This window comes from Stegodyphus dumicola, chromosome 3, assembly GCF_044657685.1.
Source record: "Stegodyphus dumicola isolate Sdum_Otavi_A_Nest chromosome 3, ASM4465768v1".
Classification (NCBI taxonomy): Eukaryota; Metazoa; Arthropoda; class Arachnida; order Araneae; family Eresidae; genus Stegodyphus; species Stegodyphus dumicola.
Window position 1 is genome coordinate 145,887,232 of NC_140770.1, and position 18,435 is coordinate 145,905,666.

The 18,435-nt window shown below is 33.4% G+C and overlaps 1 protein-coding gene across 2 annotated transcripts in view; it reads left to right on the forward strand.

The window, feature by feature from the left end:
- Window positions 1-18,435, forward strand: part of LOC118202188 (INO80 complex subunit B) — a 72,789-nt gene that overhangs the window by 37,212 nt on the left and 17,142 nt on the right. For both annotated transcript variants that reach the window (XM_085813419.1, XM_085813418.1), the window contains 5 exons: window positions 1,260-1,465; window positions 10,211-10,265; window positions 16,356-16,456; window positions 17,456-17,509; window positions 17,724-17,842. In XM_085813419.1, the coding sequence (XP_085669545.1) occupies window positions 1,260-1,465; window positions 10,211-10,265; window positions 16,356-16,456; window positions 17,456-17,509; window positions 17,724-17,842 (535 nt within the window). The remainder of the gene's footprint in view (window positions 1-1,259; window positions 1,466-10,210; window positions 10,266-16,355; window positions 16,457-17,455; window positions 17,510-17,723; window positions 17,843-18,435) is intronic.

The window sequence follows — 18,435 nt, forward strand, 5'->3', positions numbered from 1 at the left end:
ATTAAACATTTATTTCAATGTAAATTAAGTTGCTTCGTTTTATGTGATAATACTTTCTCTTTAATTCTATAAACAGAGATAATTTCTTCTTCAGTTACAAAGTTCCGCTGTTGAAGTCCTATAATTGCTGTGTCAAGAATACCGACTAATTTGTCAATCCAAATTTTTTCATTTTCAATAACGTCTGTGTCACTTTCTTCAATATTGGAAGCGAATTATAATGATGAGGAATTTGATTTAAATCATATCAAAGACGGAGTATATCGAGATGAAATACTACATTTAGTAAGGAATTATAAGCCAAATAAAATAAAAACATCTGCCCTGAAGATAAGGATAGTGCTGACAGATCAACTTCCAATTCATTGCGCACCACGGCGTTTCCCCCCCTCCCGCCGCAGAGCAGCGTGAAATTGATAAACAGGTTTCGGAATGGTTAGATAAACAAAGGATTATGCCTTTATCCATTTTTTGCAGTAATTCCACTTTTTGTTTAATGGACTTCGAAACATACTTTCGCTTTGTAGATCCTTTACATATTAGCAAATATATATCAGAAATTCTATTTGACATAATCGAAAGTTCAAGCTTACTTTTATAAAATTGCTCTAACAGTCTGCAAAAAATAATAAGCCGGATCCAATTCCAAGATTAAGGAACAACGCAATCTGCAACATTAACTGAATTAGATAATTTTAGCTTAGCTTATACCGTCCGTTATACATTACACGCGCATGTGTAAACATATTATGCGCATGCGCACACGCATATTCGCAGCCGTAAAGGTCTTATGCGCATGCGTCGTGTAGACGCATGCACAGAAAGTTTGTAGCTTTGAGGTCCGGATTATAGATCATTCCGGATTATGGGGGTCCGAATTAACGACTTTTGACTGTATTCATTTTAAAAATTTCATTTGTGAAGTAATATAGCTTAGTTTTGTATATGATAATTATTGAAAGTTCTAATTTTTGGGATAGGTAATGGTTATGAAGTTTTTTAAATGTGTTATTATTTTTATGTTTAAACTGTCTTTCTTATTCCATCCCATTAAATAATTAATTCTAGGTAACTTAAATACATACAGAAGTAGGGTGCTTAAATATTTAAAAATTTCGTATTTGTCTCATATTTGTTTTATTATAGCAAACTACCGTCATTCATAGTTATATTTTTATCATGACATGAAATTAAATTGTAAATAAATATGGATGAAAAGAATCTCAAGTTATCATCCTATTAATCTTATTTATTTTCAGATGTAGTGGATACAGCACCACCACCTTCATTTGCTTCATTACTTGAATCTAGCAATCCATCAGTTACCGCAACTCCTCCACCTAAAAAAGTAAAAAAAGTTGACGAAGAGGAAGCTTGGCTTGCAGCTCTTGAAGCAGGACGCTTAGATGAAGTAGATGAAGAATTACGTCGGATGAAAGATCCGAATTTAATGACAGCAAGGCAGGTAAGCAGTAATATTTACAAGAATATTAATATTTTAATTTACATAATACTTTTAGTCTTCTTTCGTGTTGCTTATCTATTTATTTTGGCTGTAATTAGGTCCTCATTTATGAAAATAGTTGCAATCTTCAACTCTATGTAGCACTTTGTTAAATTTTTTAAAAATGTTTTTAAAAAGGGCTAATTTATTTTAAGATTTTTAATTTTGATGCAGTCAGAAACAGTTTGGCTAAGTACCCCCCCCCCCCCCGAATGATGTGATGCATAATAGTTTTGAAAAAAATTCCTAAATTTCTCTCAGAAATTCCTTTTATTCCTGGAAAAAGAACTTTTTGCAAGTTCTTTTCTTCACAAAACTCCTTTCTCCACAAAAACTTTGATTAATTTTTGTCAGTAATCTCTTAAAGAATCTCAAGTTATCATCCTATTAATCTCTTAAAGACTCTCTTATTCCAAAATTACAGTTGCATATGACAACGTTAAAGACGCGCCACTGTGTCCACCTTATTTGCATAGATGTTATTAATTTGAATTCAGGTTGAGAAAAAATGATTATCAGTGATTGTTAATTAACATTATTAATTGAATATGAGTGCTGTACACATATCCTTATTTCAGAGTTCACGGGATTGCTTTCTTAGTGTCATGGAATTGCTGGACATGTATACTAAGAGGGAAAGCTTTTTATAGTTATTTCATATTATCAGGGTCAATATTCCTTCTAACCTTCTTCGGGAACATACAAGGACCTGACTCGGAACAGAGAGCTTACTAAAGCTATGTTCACTAATTGTGGTAAGTAGACAGGATACACATGAAGGGTATACAAAACCCTTTATTTTTCTCTGTATACAATAACTTCCATACTTCGGAATACACTGACCCGCCACTTGGGGTCTAACGTAAAAGTATAAAAATAAAACTAAACTCTAATTTAACTTTAAACTAATAAACATGGAAGATTGGCCTTATAATAACAGGAAGCGTATGTAGCACAGAGACTGTGAACACTACAATACGTTTAATTTATCAAGAGGATTAAAACCTCTGGCCTGGAAGGCAAACAGCAACTGCGTAACTTCTAAGGTAAGCGGCCTGCGTTGACTCACTGCTTCCTCTCTGTCGCTTGGCAAAAGGCCACAACTTAAATACTTGGCGTTCGCCAGACAAACTTTGCATAAAAACCTTAACGCTTATAATTCTGGCCGGAAGTAGAAAATAAGAAGTGATAGTAAAGATTTAAAATAAAATAAACGTTAGTAAAACTTAAGATCCTTACATACTTCCCGCCAGAGTTAATTAGTTTGAAACTGAGGTCTAAAACGACCTTGTTGAAAACTTTTAGCTCTAGAATCTAACGCGAGGCCAATCTTTTACAAACAGACTTCGCTAGAAACTAGAAATTTAAAAGAAAGAAATTTGTTACAATAGCAGCTCCCAGGATATACAACAATCTTTTTTCATCTGTACTGCATCTAAACAGGAGCTTTTATTCAATTCTGGTTCCTTCCAGAGATCTGGAAGGAAAACTAGTTTAATGAAATGTTACACAATGAAATGGCAAGTAACATATACAATTATACTTCTCTTAACATTCTTATTTCATTCATGACTATTTTAATTATCTCTCCCTGTGCTCTCTGACTTGTGTTGTAAAAGAACACCAAACACGAATGTGTTTCTGTCTACGTGTGCCACACTTCCTCCTACAATCAAAACACTAACCTGTTAAAATTCAACATAACGAGACCTCTTAACACACCCTAATTTCAACTCTAAACCCTGAGGTACTATTCTAAAAGTGGCTAACTCTAAAGTGTAGCGTCAGAGAGCCTAACTATATCATTCAACCTTTAACACATATTCACCATGATTTAGTCTTTACAGTCACACGAATAACAAATTTTAACATTACTTTCACTTTTACCATATCACGGTATTTCTTAACATTTAAAATAACAGAACATATCAACATGCCGTTAATTTTACACATTTGAAAACATACATTAGTAGTACATTGTAAACTTCTATTCTTTTCAAAGCAAGTGCCAATTCTTTCTACATTGAAATAATACATTTCAAAAAGTCTTTCAGACTAAAACTTCTCTCTTGCTAGAATGTTTTAAATAAAATTTATACAATAACTTTTTACAATATTTAAGTCTTTACACAACGCTATTATACATCAACTTTAGTTTTACGCGCGAGTAATTGAAAAACATAATACGAAAATCGGTCACAACTCATTTCTCTCTTTTTTGGCGATAAAGGTAGACCTCGCATGAGGTAAAACTTCTTGAAATCTGCCACTTGCAGTAAGAATGAAAGATTAACTTAAATTTGCAAAGTAACATAAAATTTTACTTATCTTTGTAATATTCAGACATCCTTTTCTGGGCCCAGTCTTTAAAGGTACTGCAGATAGTAGTTTGATTTATCCTCCTTCTTGTATGGGCTCGCCCTTCAGTGCTTTCCTCTGGAAGCTTCCTTTTTTCACCAGTTCGGCCACCCTTGAATACCTTCTTTTTCTCCTCTGCTTGTGGTCTTGGCCGTTTGATGGCAGCTGGTCTTGGCGGAACCGGGAAACTTCTGTCGTGTTCCTGCTTGGACCTCGTTGTTGGCCGTTCAAATTTTCCTTGTAACTTTTCCTCCACTGTTGATGGCCCTTCCGCAGTTCGGTGACTTTTGCTGCTGAGTGTTCTGTCGGATGAGTAGATCTTCCGTTTTAAAGCCGGGTTATAGTTGCCGTCATTTCTCCTGGTTCTCTTCACATACGTCGTCCTTCTCTCTTCTTCATTCTGGGGGTGTTCGTGAACTCTCTTTTCTGGACGGTGGAACGGCTTCTTTTTCTTGTTACCTTCAATTTTTCCGCGGGGCAATTTTCTTTTCACTTGCTTCTGTCTCTCATTGGCTTGCCCTTGTACTTGTCGTTTTTCCACCTCTGGAGCTTGTACCTGCGGTGTCTGCCGTGCCGGATCCTGCAAAAGATCTGAAAAGATTTGCATTTTATTACGATCGAAGTAGGGCTTGATTTGATCAATGTTTGCGGAACAGGTTTCACCATTTCTGGCTTTTAACACTACAACAGCGTGAGTTATTTTTTCTATAACATATGGTCCTTCAAATCGTGGAAAAAATTTGGCAGTTTTATCTTCTGGTGCTGAAGAAAGTGAATGCTTAATTTTTAAAACTTCATCCCCTACTTTATAAGTTACTCCCCGTCGTTTCAAATCATAATATAGCTTCTGTTTTCTTTGTGCTACTTCCGTATTCTTTTTTGCTTCTTTTATTAGTTTTTCTATATCACCCATTTTAAATTCTGGGGCTCTTTGTTGCACATAAAATAATTTATCTAACGGTGTTATAATCTTTCTGCCTAGAAATAACTCAGCAGGAGTTTTGCCCGTTGTATCATGTTTTGCGGTCCTAAGGGTGAAAGCAAATTCATTGACATAGTTATCCCAGCTTTTATGAAAAATTTTAACATAACTACGGATAATTTTCACTATATTTCTGTTGACCCGTTCCGCTATATTTGATTGCGGCCGATACGGGACCATTTTTAAATGACGTATGCCCAGTTTTTGGCACATGTCTTCAAATATATTACTTACAAATTGAGGACCAATATCCGATATAACTTTTAGGGGCGCCCCGTATTTTAAAATATATTTATTTAAAATAGAATCAGTAACTAATTTCGCGGAGCCTCGTTTTAAGGGAACAATTTCGGTCCATTTACTAAAATGATCAACCATAACAAGGAGATAGCGACTTTTATTTAACTGACTTTTTGGGAAAGGGCCCAATAAATCGATGCCAATTATTTCATTTGGAAATTCGGATTTAATACTGTTTAGAAACCCGGCCGGGCGGAAATTAATATAATTAACTGCTTGACATGTTGGGCAGGACTGGACATACGCCCTTGTTAACTTTTGCAGTTCAGGAAAGTAGACTGCCTCGCGTACGCGTTGGATAGTTTTTCGAATACCAGCATGAGAAGCTAAAGGGCTGTCATGGAGCTCCTGCAGGATATTTAATCTAAGACTAGCTGGGATAACAGGTCGAAATTCGTTGTTGGAATTCGTAGTTTTTGTATAAAATAATAGACCATCTATTAGTTCGTAATGGGCCGCCCTATTTCTTATCGCCACAATATCTTGGTGGCTAAAATTTACAGGATCCTTCAAATACTCATAAATGCTTCCAAACTCAGGATCCTTACCGAGTTCAGTTATTACAGTTTCTCGGGAATTTATTGTACATGCTGTAAGCATTGCCATCTTTACGGTATTGCCTTGTTCGTCTATTTTAATCCTTGATAGGGCATCTGCTACGATATTTTCCTTTCCAGGGGTATGCTTGATTACCAGATTATATTCTTGCAGCTTGAGTGCCCATCATTAACCTTGGGGATAAATTTTTCCCTGAGTACAATCTAGTTACCGCCGCATAATCAGAGTATACTGTTATCGGCGCCTTTCCAAAATAGACTCGGAACTTTTGCACTGCTAACAGAACTGCAAGTGCCTCTCTCTCGGTCGCAGAATAGTTTCTTTGTGTTTGATTTAAAGTTTGGCTAAAAAATGCCACGGGCTGCTGATTTTGCGAAAGTACCGCTCCTACCGCATAATCCGAAGCATCCGCTGAAATTTCTAAATTCTCATCCTTTTCAGGAAATTTCAACACAGGGGCTTGCGTTAATGCTTGTTTTAATTTTTCGAAAGCACTATTGGCTTCGGCCGTCCACGAGAATCTTGCCTTTTTCCTTTTTAATTTTAACAATGGCTCCGCGATAGCCGCAAAATCTTTTATAAAGGACCTATAATATGAACAAAGTCCTAGAAAAGAAGAGAGCTTCTTTGCCGTGTTTGGAGTCGGATACTTTTGTACAGCGATTATTTTTGATTCATCTGTCTCGATCCCTTTTTGAGATATTTTGTAACCTAAATATTTTAATTCAGGGGCTGCAAATTTGCACTTTTCAACATTAACTTTTAGACCGGCCTCATTTAATAAAGAAAACACCTGTCTTAAATCCTGTACATGTTGGTCGAGATTATCACTAGTAATAATGATATCGTCTAAATAGATAAATGTGGACTTTCCAAGAACAGGTCTTAACACAATGTCCATGCATCACTGAAATGTTGCCGGGCCCCTGAAAGGCCAAACGGCATACGCAAAAATGCATAAGTGCCAGACTTGGTTATAAAAGCAGTCTTAGGCACGTCCTCAGGCCTCACCCCTATTTGAAAATAACCAGTCGTTAAGTCTAAAGTCGTCATAAATTTGGTTGATTTTATGTTCCTTAAAATTTCTTCTATGATCGGTAACGGATATACCGGATATTTCGTTATGGAATTTAATTTACGGTAATCAATAGCAAATCTCCACCTTTTCGGATTCTCCAAAGGATAATCATTATTTTTCTTACATAAAACCACCGGGCTAGCATAACTACTTGAGATGGGCGTTATGATCTTTTTACGTAGCATATCGGTAATATGCCATTCTATAATTTTTTCCTTATTCTTATCATACCGGTATGGTTTTTGGCAAACTGGCATTGCATCTCCGGTGTCAATACTATGGTTAGTAACCTGAGTAAATCCTGGAATATCACTAAATAACGAAGCAAATTCACTTACCACTTGTCGGATTCTATCTTGCTCGTCATTAGGCAGGTGGTCAAGTTTTAACATCGGCGGTTCAGCGTTTTCCGTACGAACTGGTTTCATTGTCAGCTTAAGGGACGCTTCATTAAAATCCAGCGTAGCTTGGGCTTCTGAAAGAAAATCTATTCCTAAAATTAAATGTGCTTGCAGATTCTTTACTATAAAAAACATCACCTTTATTTGTTCGTCCTTGATACGGATATACAAAGGTACTTTACCTACACACTTACATTTTTCTCCTTGCGCCGGTAACACTGTCGTATTATCCACATTATATATGCGGTATTTGCGAAAATACTTCCTAAAAAAACTCTTCTGCCACACAGGAACACTGCGCGCCGGTATCTAGGAGTGCGGTGGCTGGGATATTATTCACCAAGACTTCAATCTTCGGAAGAGTCAAATTTTTCACCATTACTGTATTTAACTTGTAGGAAGAGGGGTTTTCGTGGCCTTCGGATTTCCGCACTCTCTCGTCAGCAGAAATCCGTTTTAGTTTAAATTGTTTTTCCTTTCTGTGCTTTCCTTCTTTTTCCCCTGGCCTTGAGACTTTTTTCCTGGGTTGCTATTGAACTGTCGACGTTCGCCGGGTGTTTTTGAATGCTCGGTTTTCCTTGCCCACTGATTCGCTTTTTTTCCGTAGCCATGTGCTTGAGTTTGCTGTAGTCTTGGCGTACCAAATTGGTTTCGCTGTTGATACTGGCGTCTTCTTTCGACGTCCACCGTTCTTCTACTTTCAAACTGGATTGCTAGCTCAAATAACTTTTTCAGTGTAGTCGGATTTCTTAATTCAATAAAGTCTTGCACTTGGGGTAGTAACCTCGGCAAAATCACTTGAATTATTTCAGGATCCGGACGGTTTGCATACAAGAGCTTGAAAACGTGAATTTTTCTTAAAATAAAGCTCGAGAGGTTTTCGATTCTTTGTTGATATATACTAAAAAGTTCCGTTTCTAATTTCGCACGATCCCTTACAACAGGGAAGGCTTTTAGTAGGGCAGTCTTGAAATTTTCGTAAGTATAGGTGGGACTTGCTGCTTGACCCAAGAGACTTCTGCCTATACATTTGAACCAGTTAAGCGCTTGGCCCCTCAAAGCGCTGGTAGCTAAGGTAACTTTTTGAAATTCGTGCACGGGGTAGAGCATGAAGTGGTCATCCAATTTTTCCAAAAAACTGGTTACCGGTGAGTTTCCATTAAACATTGCTTCTGGTTTCATCGAAGCGCGCATGGTCTGGACGATGTAACCAAATCCTTCCAGGGCGGCAGCTGGCATTTTTGGATTCTGAGCCGTTTCTGCAGGCAGCACAGGTTCTTCTTGAAACTCGGCCATGGTTATTCTTCTTCGTTGGGTGCCACTATCAGGGTCAATATTCCTTCTAACCTTCTTCGGGAACATACAAGGACCTGACTCGGAACAGAGAGCTTACTAAAGCTATGTTCACTAATTGTGGTAAGTAGACAGGATACACATGAAGGGTATACAAAAAAAAAACCCTTTATTTTTCTCTATATACAATAACTTCCGTACTTCGGAATACACTGACCCGCCACTTGGGGTCTAACGTAAAAGTATAAAATAAAACTAAACTCTAATTTAACTTTAAACTAATAAACGTGGAAGATTGGCCTTATAATAACAGGAAGCGTATGTAGCACAGAGACTGTGAACACTACAATACGTTTAATTTATCAAGAGGATTAAAACCTCTGGCCTGGAAGGCAAACAGCAACTGCGTAACTTCTAAGGTAAGCGGCCTGCGTTGACTCACTGCTTCCTCTCTGTCGCTTGGCAAAAGGCCACAACTTAAATACTTGGCGTTCGCCAGACAAACTTTGCATAAAAACCTTAACGCTTATAATTCTGGCCGGAAGTAGAAAATAAGAAGTGATAGTAAAGATTTAAAATAAAATAAATGTTAGTACAACTTAAGATCCTTACAATATGATTAACACGTTGAGCCCCATGCGTATTTCTTAGGCAATCCCGTTCAGGCCAACGCCCACCACTTAAAAGTGCTGCTATTGTAGGGCCAATGATTCTTATCGCAGTAGAAGATAGTTTACGTTTGGAATGTGATTCCTATAACATTCATTTAACATGTTAACGCACCAAGTCTGTTTTGTAAATAGTTACATTCTATACAAAGATATTACGAAGCAGAAAATGAGCATTACTGAATTCCAGAAGGAATTAGCGCTATCCCTTTCAAGTTGTGAAAAAGAAAACATTCCATTGAACAGAAATGCAAAAATATCTAAAAAACGACAACATAAACTCCAAAGAAAACCAGGAAAAGCCTCTGAAGTACAGAAATATTGTAAATTATGTTATGTGAAAAAATGCAACAGAAGCTGGTAGAGTAATGGCCAGAAAAAAGACTAAGAAAGTTGTCACATTTTGTAATAGCTGTAACGGAGAACCGTTTTTATGTTTACCGTGTTTCAATGAAATCCATTAATCCTGTAATGAATCAATTATGGACTGGGTTACATTTGTAATTGTTCACAATCTGCCATTGGAAAAAAAAAGTACATCAATATTACCCCTGGGTAAATCGGAAGAGGTTTTACAGGTTTTATATCACAAACAGTCCATGTCTTTACTTACTATAATAACGTATTAATTCCATAAAACAGTGTAAAATTTATAGTTATATATCATGTTACATGCTGTCAGCCAGTGGCTGTCGACGCGGCCTAAACGGAAAATCTAGTGTCAGCCACAGATGGCCGACATGGCGCTCAACATGTTAATATACATGAATATATTTTTAACTACGAATTATTTCAAAAAGAAACTTATCATCTAGAAAATTATAAGCCATATGGGACTTTTTACAATAGTATGTTTCAGATCTTTTAGGAAAAAAAAAAAAAAAAAAAAAACATTTTGAAATATTCACGTCTAGTATAAAGAAGTATTTATATAAAGACAATTATTACACCTGAATTGTCATCCATATGTCATTTTTTTTTTACTTATCGCAATTTGGAAATCGCTGATTAATTACAACTGTAGTTGCTCAGGTTATGTTTAAAATAATGTGATTTTGTTTGTTTCAGCGTTCTTTATTAGAAAGTAAGGCTCAAAAAGAGAAAGAAGAAATTGTACCTGTTGGTAAGTATAAACATCTTTCTAACTACAGCACAAAGTCCGAAATCCGAACTCGTCGGGACTTCAGTGATTCTGGATTTGGCGATTTTTTTGGATATTAGATCATCAGTTTAAATCTAGTAAGATGGCATGTAGAAATTATAAAATTAAAAAAATGAAATCATGATTAATGAAATAATGAAGCATTTATGATCTAAAGGGTATCAAAATTCACAAAAAAAAGTTTAATATTTATTTCTTTACTTTATTAAACATTTTTTTCAATGTAAGTTGTTTAAGTTGCTTCACATTTTATGCTAATGCTTTAATTCTCTTGACAGACATAATTTCTTGTACATTCATAAAGTACCATTGCTCAAGGTCTGTAATTGCTGTGTCAAGAATTCTGACTAAATTGTCAATCGAAATTTTTTCGTTTTTAATAACTTTATTTCACTATCGGTAGTGGTATTTTCTGGATCTAGAACCATACTACAGATTTCGCCATCCCTTAATTGACTGATAATTGGGGCATTGTCGTTGCAATGAAAAACTTCTGTTATATCGTCTTCATTTACTGCTTCTACACATTTCTTTACAAAATCTATTAACTAGAAAATTTTATCTTTAGTTTGCAATATCCAAAAACCTTCAAATTTGGAGCTATCATCATCATTCATACCATGAAATATGATAGCTGTCCATAAATTATGCCAAACAGTTTTTAAAGCATCTGGAAACATCCTCCCACAATCTTGCGATGCTCCACACAGCAGATTTTATGCTACAATATTTCAAAAATTCTTGAATACTCTTACCGTTATTCAAGAAATTTAGCATGGATTTTAAAAATGCTATTTTGTATTTGTATTTCAGTGCATGCACCATTCTGATATTCATAGGCTGAATGATGGATGTTCAATTTGGAGGAAAAAAATAATGCGGATACATATCTTTCACTAAAACTTTAAGTATAAGCCAAACAGTTGTTTACAACCAGAACAATTTTTGCATCATTAGGTAAACCTACCGTATTGAAATGTTGCCGGATATGAAATGATTTTCAAATCAATCATTCATTAATACCTGTGTGATCCATGTTCTTTTATTTGTACGATATATAATGGCAAACTCTTTACTCCTTTTACTCCTTCCTTGAGGTCGTGTATTTTTTTGAATTACGAAAAGTTTACACTTGTACGTTCCTTCAGCATTTGCGCATGCTAAAATTGTTAGTCTCATGTTGGAATCTTTGGCACAAGTTGGAGCCATTTCTATAGAGGTTGCCAAGGTATCTTGCGGAACATATTGCCAGGAAAGACAACTTTCATCAGGGTTGTAAATTTGTTCTTGAGATAACTTTCAACTATTAATGAGTTCAATGAATTCATCTGCAAATAGTTCAGTAGCTTCAGTACCAGCTGAAGCTTTTTACCTGAAATTCGTAATCGCCTTATACCGTGGTGATTTTTAAATTTGGTTAACCAATCTGTTGAATATGCGCACTCAAGTTTTAAGTTCATTTCTTAATGAAATATTTTGGCTTGAGCCATTAGCATTTGACCTGCAATGACCCGCCCTTGCTGCGATGGTGTCTGACCCATTCCGTCATCACTTTGTCATGATATTCACTTTTAGCATAATGAATTAATTTTCTGTTATTCAGTGCGAGTGGGGTGTTGGAATCCACAAAAAATTCAAAAAGTTCCTTTTTCTGTTTTTTTACGTGTTATGCAGTTGACTTTCCAGTGCCCATACTCCTCGCATAATTTTGGGACATCGAAGCATGCTTTTGCTTTGTAGATCTTGTTGCAGCTGCAGAATTAGAAACTCTTTTCGACATAATCTAAAGTTGAAACCTTAATTTTCATAAAATTGCTGTAATAAAAACAGCCTGAAAAAAATAATTAAGATGGATCAAATCAGAAAGTTAAGGAACAGCGCAATCCAGTATATTGACTGAAATTCTTTGGAATCAGTAAAGTATCATTTTAGCATAGCTTAAGAGCACCTACTATACATTATTTGGCTATGTGTCATGAGATTGGCGACAAAAGACAAGTGGTTCCGCTAAATTTTGTCTTGCTTCTATCGCGCAATGAGGCAATTAAGCCTGATTGTAGTTATTTAGTATATGATTTTATTAGTTATTTAGAATACTTATGTCTATTTCTTGCACATGCTTAAGGCTTATCTGAGTCCTGAATAAATAAATTCTCACATATACTTGGGGCTTATCGAGGGCCGGTCCTAGATATCTTACCGCCTGATGCAGTCTCTGTGGGTTCTAAATTTTGCTACCAACTGCCTCCATTCTAAATTTTTGCTGGCCCTAAATTGTGGAACCCAGTGCTTATCCTAAATTCTGAAAAGATTTCGATCCTTTAGTTTTGCTGCTCGGTGCTTCTCTAAATTTCAAAAAATCTTGTCTTCCCTAATTCTGCTGCTTCTGTACGAGCTCTGGCGTTTTCATGTGTAAAACAAATCAATTATAATTCAAAAGCAAAATGCCTGAAGGGAATACTAAACGTTAAAATTTAAAAACTGCGCAGAATTGTACTCTGCAGAACAACATCATTCAAAGAAAAAATCTGAAATGTTTCAGATTTTAAATTAAGTCCAAAGTGGCATTTGTTTTAAACATTTTGTATGTTGCATTTATTTATTAAATGTCATGTTCTCCGCATTTAAACCATAAAATTCAGTTCAACAGCTATATCGCAAAATAGTTTTAAAATGAGCATATATTTAGAATTTCCGATACAGAGACTCGTTGCGCTGGAGATAATATTTTTTGTTTTTCTGTACAATGTTGCCATTGCTCGCTTTGAAATCCTTGAGTTTGTTAATCAAAAATTCATTAAAGTTTTACAAAATATGAAATCGCTAATAAAACAAATTCCAAATTTCGGCTTCCACGTGCCCATATTTGTAGGAGGATTACGTCATTTAAAATTCTATGGCTCTATGTACCGTTGTATTATCATGATGTGAGAAACATATATACATTTATGCAGATTTTTCATTATATAATTTCTTCAAATATAAAGCAGGACTCTAACATTTAGTGGCAACAGTTTGAAAAGTGAAACGAACATTTATAGTGAACCAATGCAAAATGAAACCAATAGTCTTCAGGGACAAAGCCACTTTGGACTAAAAAAAATAAAAATCTGAAAGGTTTCTTATTTTAAATTACGTCCAAAGAGGCAATTTTTTTTTTAACATTTTGTCTGTTACTTTTATTTATTAAATGTGACATTCTTCACAATCCATAAAATTCAATTCTAAGAGCAATATCCCAAAATAGTTTTAAATTGAGCATATCTTTAAAACTTCCAGTACAGAGTCTCGAGCACTGGAGATAAAAATGTTTTTTCTGTACAACGTTGCCATTGCTTGCTTTGAAATCCTCGAGTGTGTTAATCAAAAATTTGTTAAAGTGTTACAAAATATGAAATTGATAATAAAACAAACTTCAAATTTGGGCTTCCACATGCCCATATTCGCAGTAGGATTACTCCATTCAAAATTGGATGGCTGTAGGTACCGTTGTTTAACACAATGCGAGAAATATACATCCATTTATGCAGATTTTTCATTATTTAATTTCTTCAAATATAATGCAGGACTCTTAACATTTGGTAGCAACAGTTTGAAAAGTGAAATATGGACATTTATAGTGAACCAACACAAATTCACAAAATGAAAACAATAGTCCTTCCTTGGACCAGAAAAACACAAATTAAAAAAAAAGTATTACATATAACAAAATTATAACGAAATAAGCAATATCCCTTAATAAAAATATTAATTATCCTAATAAATAATTTAACCAACTTCCCATTGCCTTCTCTCAACAAGCGTCCAGTATTGAAGAGAAACATTAAATTTAAAAACTGAACAGAATTATCACCCTCATTTTTTCCAAGTGGCAACAGTGCTGATTTTCAACAGTCAGCAGTCCGGTATGCAATTGAATGAAAAACTGTTGCCAAAACCACATTTCTAAAAGAATGCAACTATTCAAAATAATGCGATAAAATCGAAAAAATAAAATAAAAAAAATCTGATTCGAGTTTTGAAAAAAAATCGCTTCGAGGTGCACTGGCTCTTGTCTAGATGCACCTATGCACCAAATTTCACAGCCTTTGGTCTATTAGCTTACGCGCAGCTCGAACAAAAGCCACACAAACTCTTTCTTTTATTATATGTAGAGATTATTGTTTCTTCAATAACGAGGTATTTATTTAGTGCTGAAGCGAAATTAAGAATTGAGATTCTCCAGATGTTCTAATTATGGGGGGGGGGAATCAAATGCGCATGCGTAAAGCATGGTGGTTTTGAGGTTCATGATTTTAGGTCATTCCGGATATTGGACGTCCGGATCTCGGACTTTGTACTGTATGTATAACTGAAATTTTACAAAGTAATCAAGCAGAAATTCTTATGATATTATACTGATATTTGCAGCGCTAAAAATTGAAATATCATGTATTGTATCCTGCAATTAATCTTTCCAGTTGAAGAGAATTAAGCGAAGTTTTACATTTGAAAATTTATATCAAACTAATGCAGAAGAAAATAATTTTAACTAACTTATACATTTAATAGTTGTAGTTATACTGCTAATATACTTTGATTCACTATTAAATCTACATATTTATTTTACTTATAATTTAATGATAAAGAGCTTTCAAATTATTTTGTATTATAGCAGCATTAAATGTGTTGTTGGTACATTAAGCATGACGGAGTGCAAGAGCAAAGCAAATAATTAGTTGTATTTTCTTATGTCTTTCAATAACTATTTATAATGTATTTTTCATTTTATGAAAATCATTACTATTTGAAATTAAAATCATATTCATGAATGGGATGAGAAGAACGTTGTGAATGAGTAGCTGGTTGAGAGATTAATCTTTGTCAATGTTCAAATTATGTGTGAACAATATATCTGTGATGATAGTGTAAAGTACAGATGAACACAGAATTCACAGGACTTGATATAGTATTAATACTCCCAAAAATATTTTGAAAAAAAAAAAAAAAAACTCTTAGAAAAACTTGAAGCTGATAAACAACATTGTCGTTTCACAGTCATACTGGGTAAATAAGTATCACAGCCAAATTTTGTATCACTGCTAAATTTTGATATGTGTGAACAATTCTGACAAACAAAAAAGCTGTTGGATAAATTTTCCAAATGGAGAAGCCTGTCAAATGCTATAATTAAAATTTTCAGTAACGTTGTTAGCATTTTAAATCACTGCTATGTGTAGTTTATTAATTATTTGAGTTGGCATTCTTTATTTATACTTCCAGTCTTTTGTGTGACTTTTGTTAACTTAAAGATTAACTATCTATATGGAGAAGGAATATTATTGATGTTTAGATGAATAAAGATTTTGAACTATATATATATATATATTTTTTTTTTTTTTTTGGTAAGAGATAGGTAGTAATAATTTTGTCATAATTTTCTTTTGTATTTGAAGTATAATTTAGTGATCAATGTATTTCACATAATTTAGTGATCAGATTTTGGATTCATATAAGTTGTATTACATTTTAAGTGGTGTGTAGAAAGAAAAAATGACAGCCACTTGTTCAAGGTATTTCTTATGATAAATGTTATTTAGTTTGAATTGTTAAATTAAAAAAACTCTGAAATATTAGATATTATCTTACAAATTTTTTAGCAGAAACTATGCTTAAATGTAAAATATTTTATTCTATTGCATTTATGCTAAGTAACAAAGAATGAGGAAGTAGATGTTTTAAACATGTTGAAAGGCAGAAAACTCAGGAAAATTTTATAAAAAGTTTAAAATCAATGTGTTGATATGTTGTGTGGTATAAAACAACAAATTGCCATAACTAAATAAATATGCTTTGTGATAGAATAGCACATGCTTACAACTTTTTATGATCCTATTGCCAATAATATTTATGATTTTCACGTAGGAATTGCTTGTTTTGTATAAGGAAGATGTGTAATATTTTCCTTGTGTATACTGTAATTTAGTATTATATTGATATTAAAATCAATATAATGCTAAATTTTTGGAAGCATATCTGTTTTTAAAAAATAAAGAAAACTCATTTTTCTAGTTCCTGAAACTAAAGTTTTAAGTGAAGAAATGATTCAGAAAAAAATTATGAAAGCTAAGAAAAGAAAGGAACAAGCTGAAGAAAAGCGAGAGAAAGATAAGGTATCTAGATTTTCTTTATTTAATTAAATTAAACATATGAACTATTTAAATTTATGTACATGCAAGTGTAATATGCAAGTACATGCAAGTAAGAACTATTTAAATTTATGTACATGCAAGTGCAAAATTTCAGGAAGAAATTTGACTGTCATATGTAGTTGTAGTAAAAACAGAAAATAACCTCAAACTTAGTTGCTTAATTATAAAAACCGATAAGGAATTTGGCATTAAATATCCCACGCACATAGAAAATTAATCTAGTGGTTTTGAATCATAACATGAAAATACAGTGAAAATCGTTTAACATGAAACTGAGGGTACTGAAATATTTTTTCGTGTTAAAAGAATTTCGTGTTAAAGGATATTGCGAAAAAACGTATATTCAACAAAATTAAGTGTATTAGAGTACATTTTATTTACATGATATTTAATTACATGTATTTAATAAAAATCAATGAACTAAAAACTTCCACAAGAACTTAATACAAAATTTTTGAAAAACAAAACATTTATTAAGTTGGTTAAGAACCTCTGCTCTAGAGGAAATATAAAGTGTCAAAAATTTCAAGTTATCAATTTTCAAGTAATGAAAGTATAGTATTTTGTTTTATATTATTAGAATAGTTTTCTGCACCTGACAGTTATGTTTAACTTTGCTTAAATTTTAATTATTTAATTTATAAAGACATTTGAGAATGTAATATACAAATAATGAATTGCATTTCGGTTGGCAGTCACTAATTGTTAATTGTAATTCAATGTCATGTTTGAAATAATTTTATAAATATTTTGATAATATGCAAAGTTCTAACAGTTTTTGCTCTTTATAATGAAAATAATTGCAAAAATTAGTATTTGGAATTATTGTTGTATTAATGTTTTCATTTTTTCCTACTTTTGAATAATTTTCTTTCCATTGAATGAAGTTTTTGTTTAAATGTTTTTATTCATGTTTATCATGCCTTACAGAAAATTGTATCTTTCTTTTTAAACTTCTAGAAACAAACTATAGAAAGACTTTTGAAAAAATCTGACAAACCTAAAGGAGTGAAGGTATGATATATATTTAACTTCTGTAATTTTTTTTTATGCATCAGCACTTTTAGAGCTGCTGAGTAGATTTTGTTTCGTCTTTTCTTCTTTATAGATTTTTTTCCCCCGAGATTTTAGAAACCAGTAACGAATGCAGCTTTGGTCACTTAAATATCACTGTTTTAGTAAAATGTCAAAATGCTAACCATGTTTTTATTTTTCTTTTTTAATATAGAAAACAGTGAAGAAGTCAGATGTTCCAAAAGTGAAATACATAGATCATGAAATTAAAGGCCGTTCACTTTCATTTCCGCCAGGTTTTCAGTATCCATTAAAGCCACAGGCAGCAAAAGAGTATGTAATGTTATAAATGTCTTTACTGTATGTCTGTAACTGAACAAAATTTCTTTCATTTTGTTAAATTATTGAAATATTCCATTAATGTGTCTGTTATGCACAAGTATTGAATTTAGGTAACAATTATTTTAAATGAAATGTTTAATTGGGAACAGATTTCAGCCTTTAAAACTTAGAGTAAGAAACACAACTTTCAGTACATGTCCATCTCTATTCTTTTCCAGTAAGTAGGCATATGTAAAAAAGTTGAAGCCTTTTTATAAAAGAATGAAGATCAATGAACTTTCTGCAAGCATTTGAAAAAAGCTTGTTGCATAGATTAGAAGCTTATTTTCTCAAATTTTGATCCAAAACACATATTTTAAGCTTGAGAATTTCTCTGAATAATACGCAGAAAAGCTGACTCAACATTGTGGGTGTAGGAGGATTTAAAAAATAAAATTAAACTTTATATGCATTCCTTTAGAATAAAAATTCCAATTACTTATATTATTTATTATTCTCCAATAATTAAAAATTACATCCATGTATAAATTTTGTAAAATTTGATGAAGGTCGGGCTTTAGGAGAAGTAAATACACATAATTTAG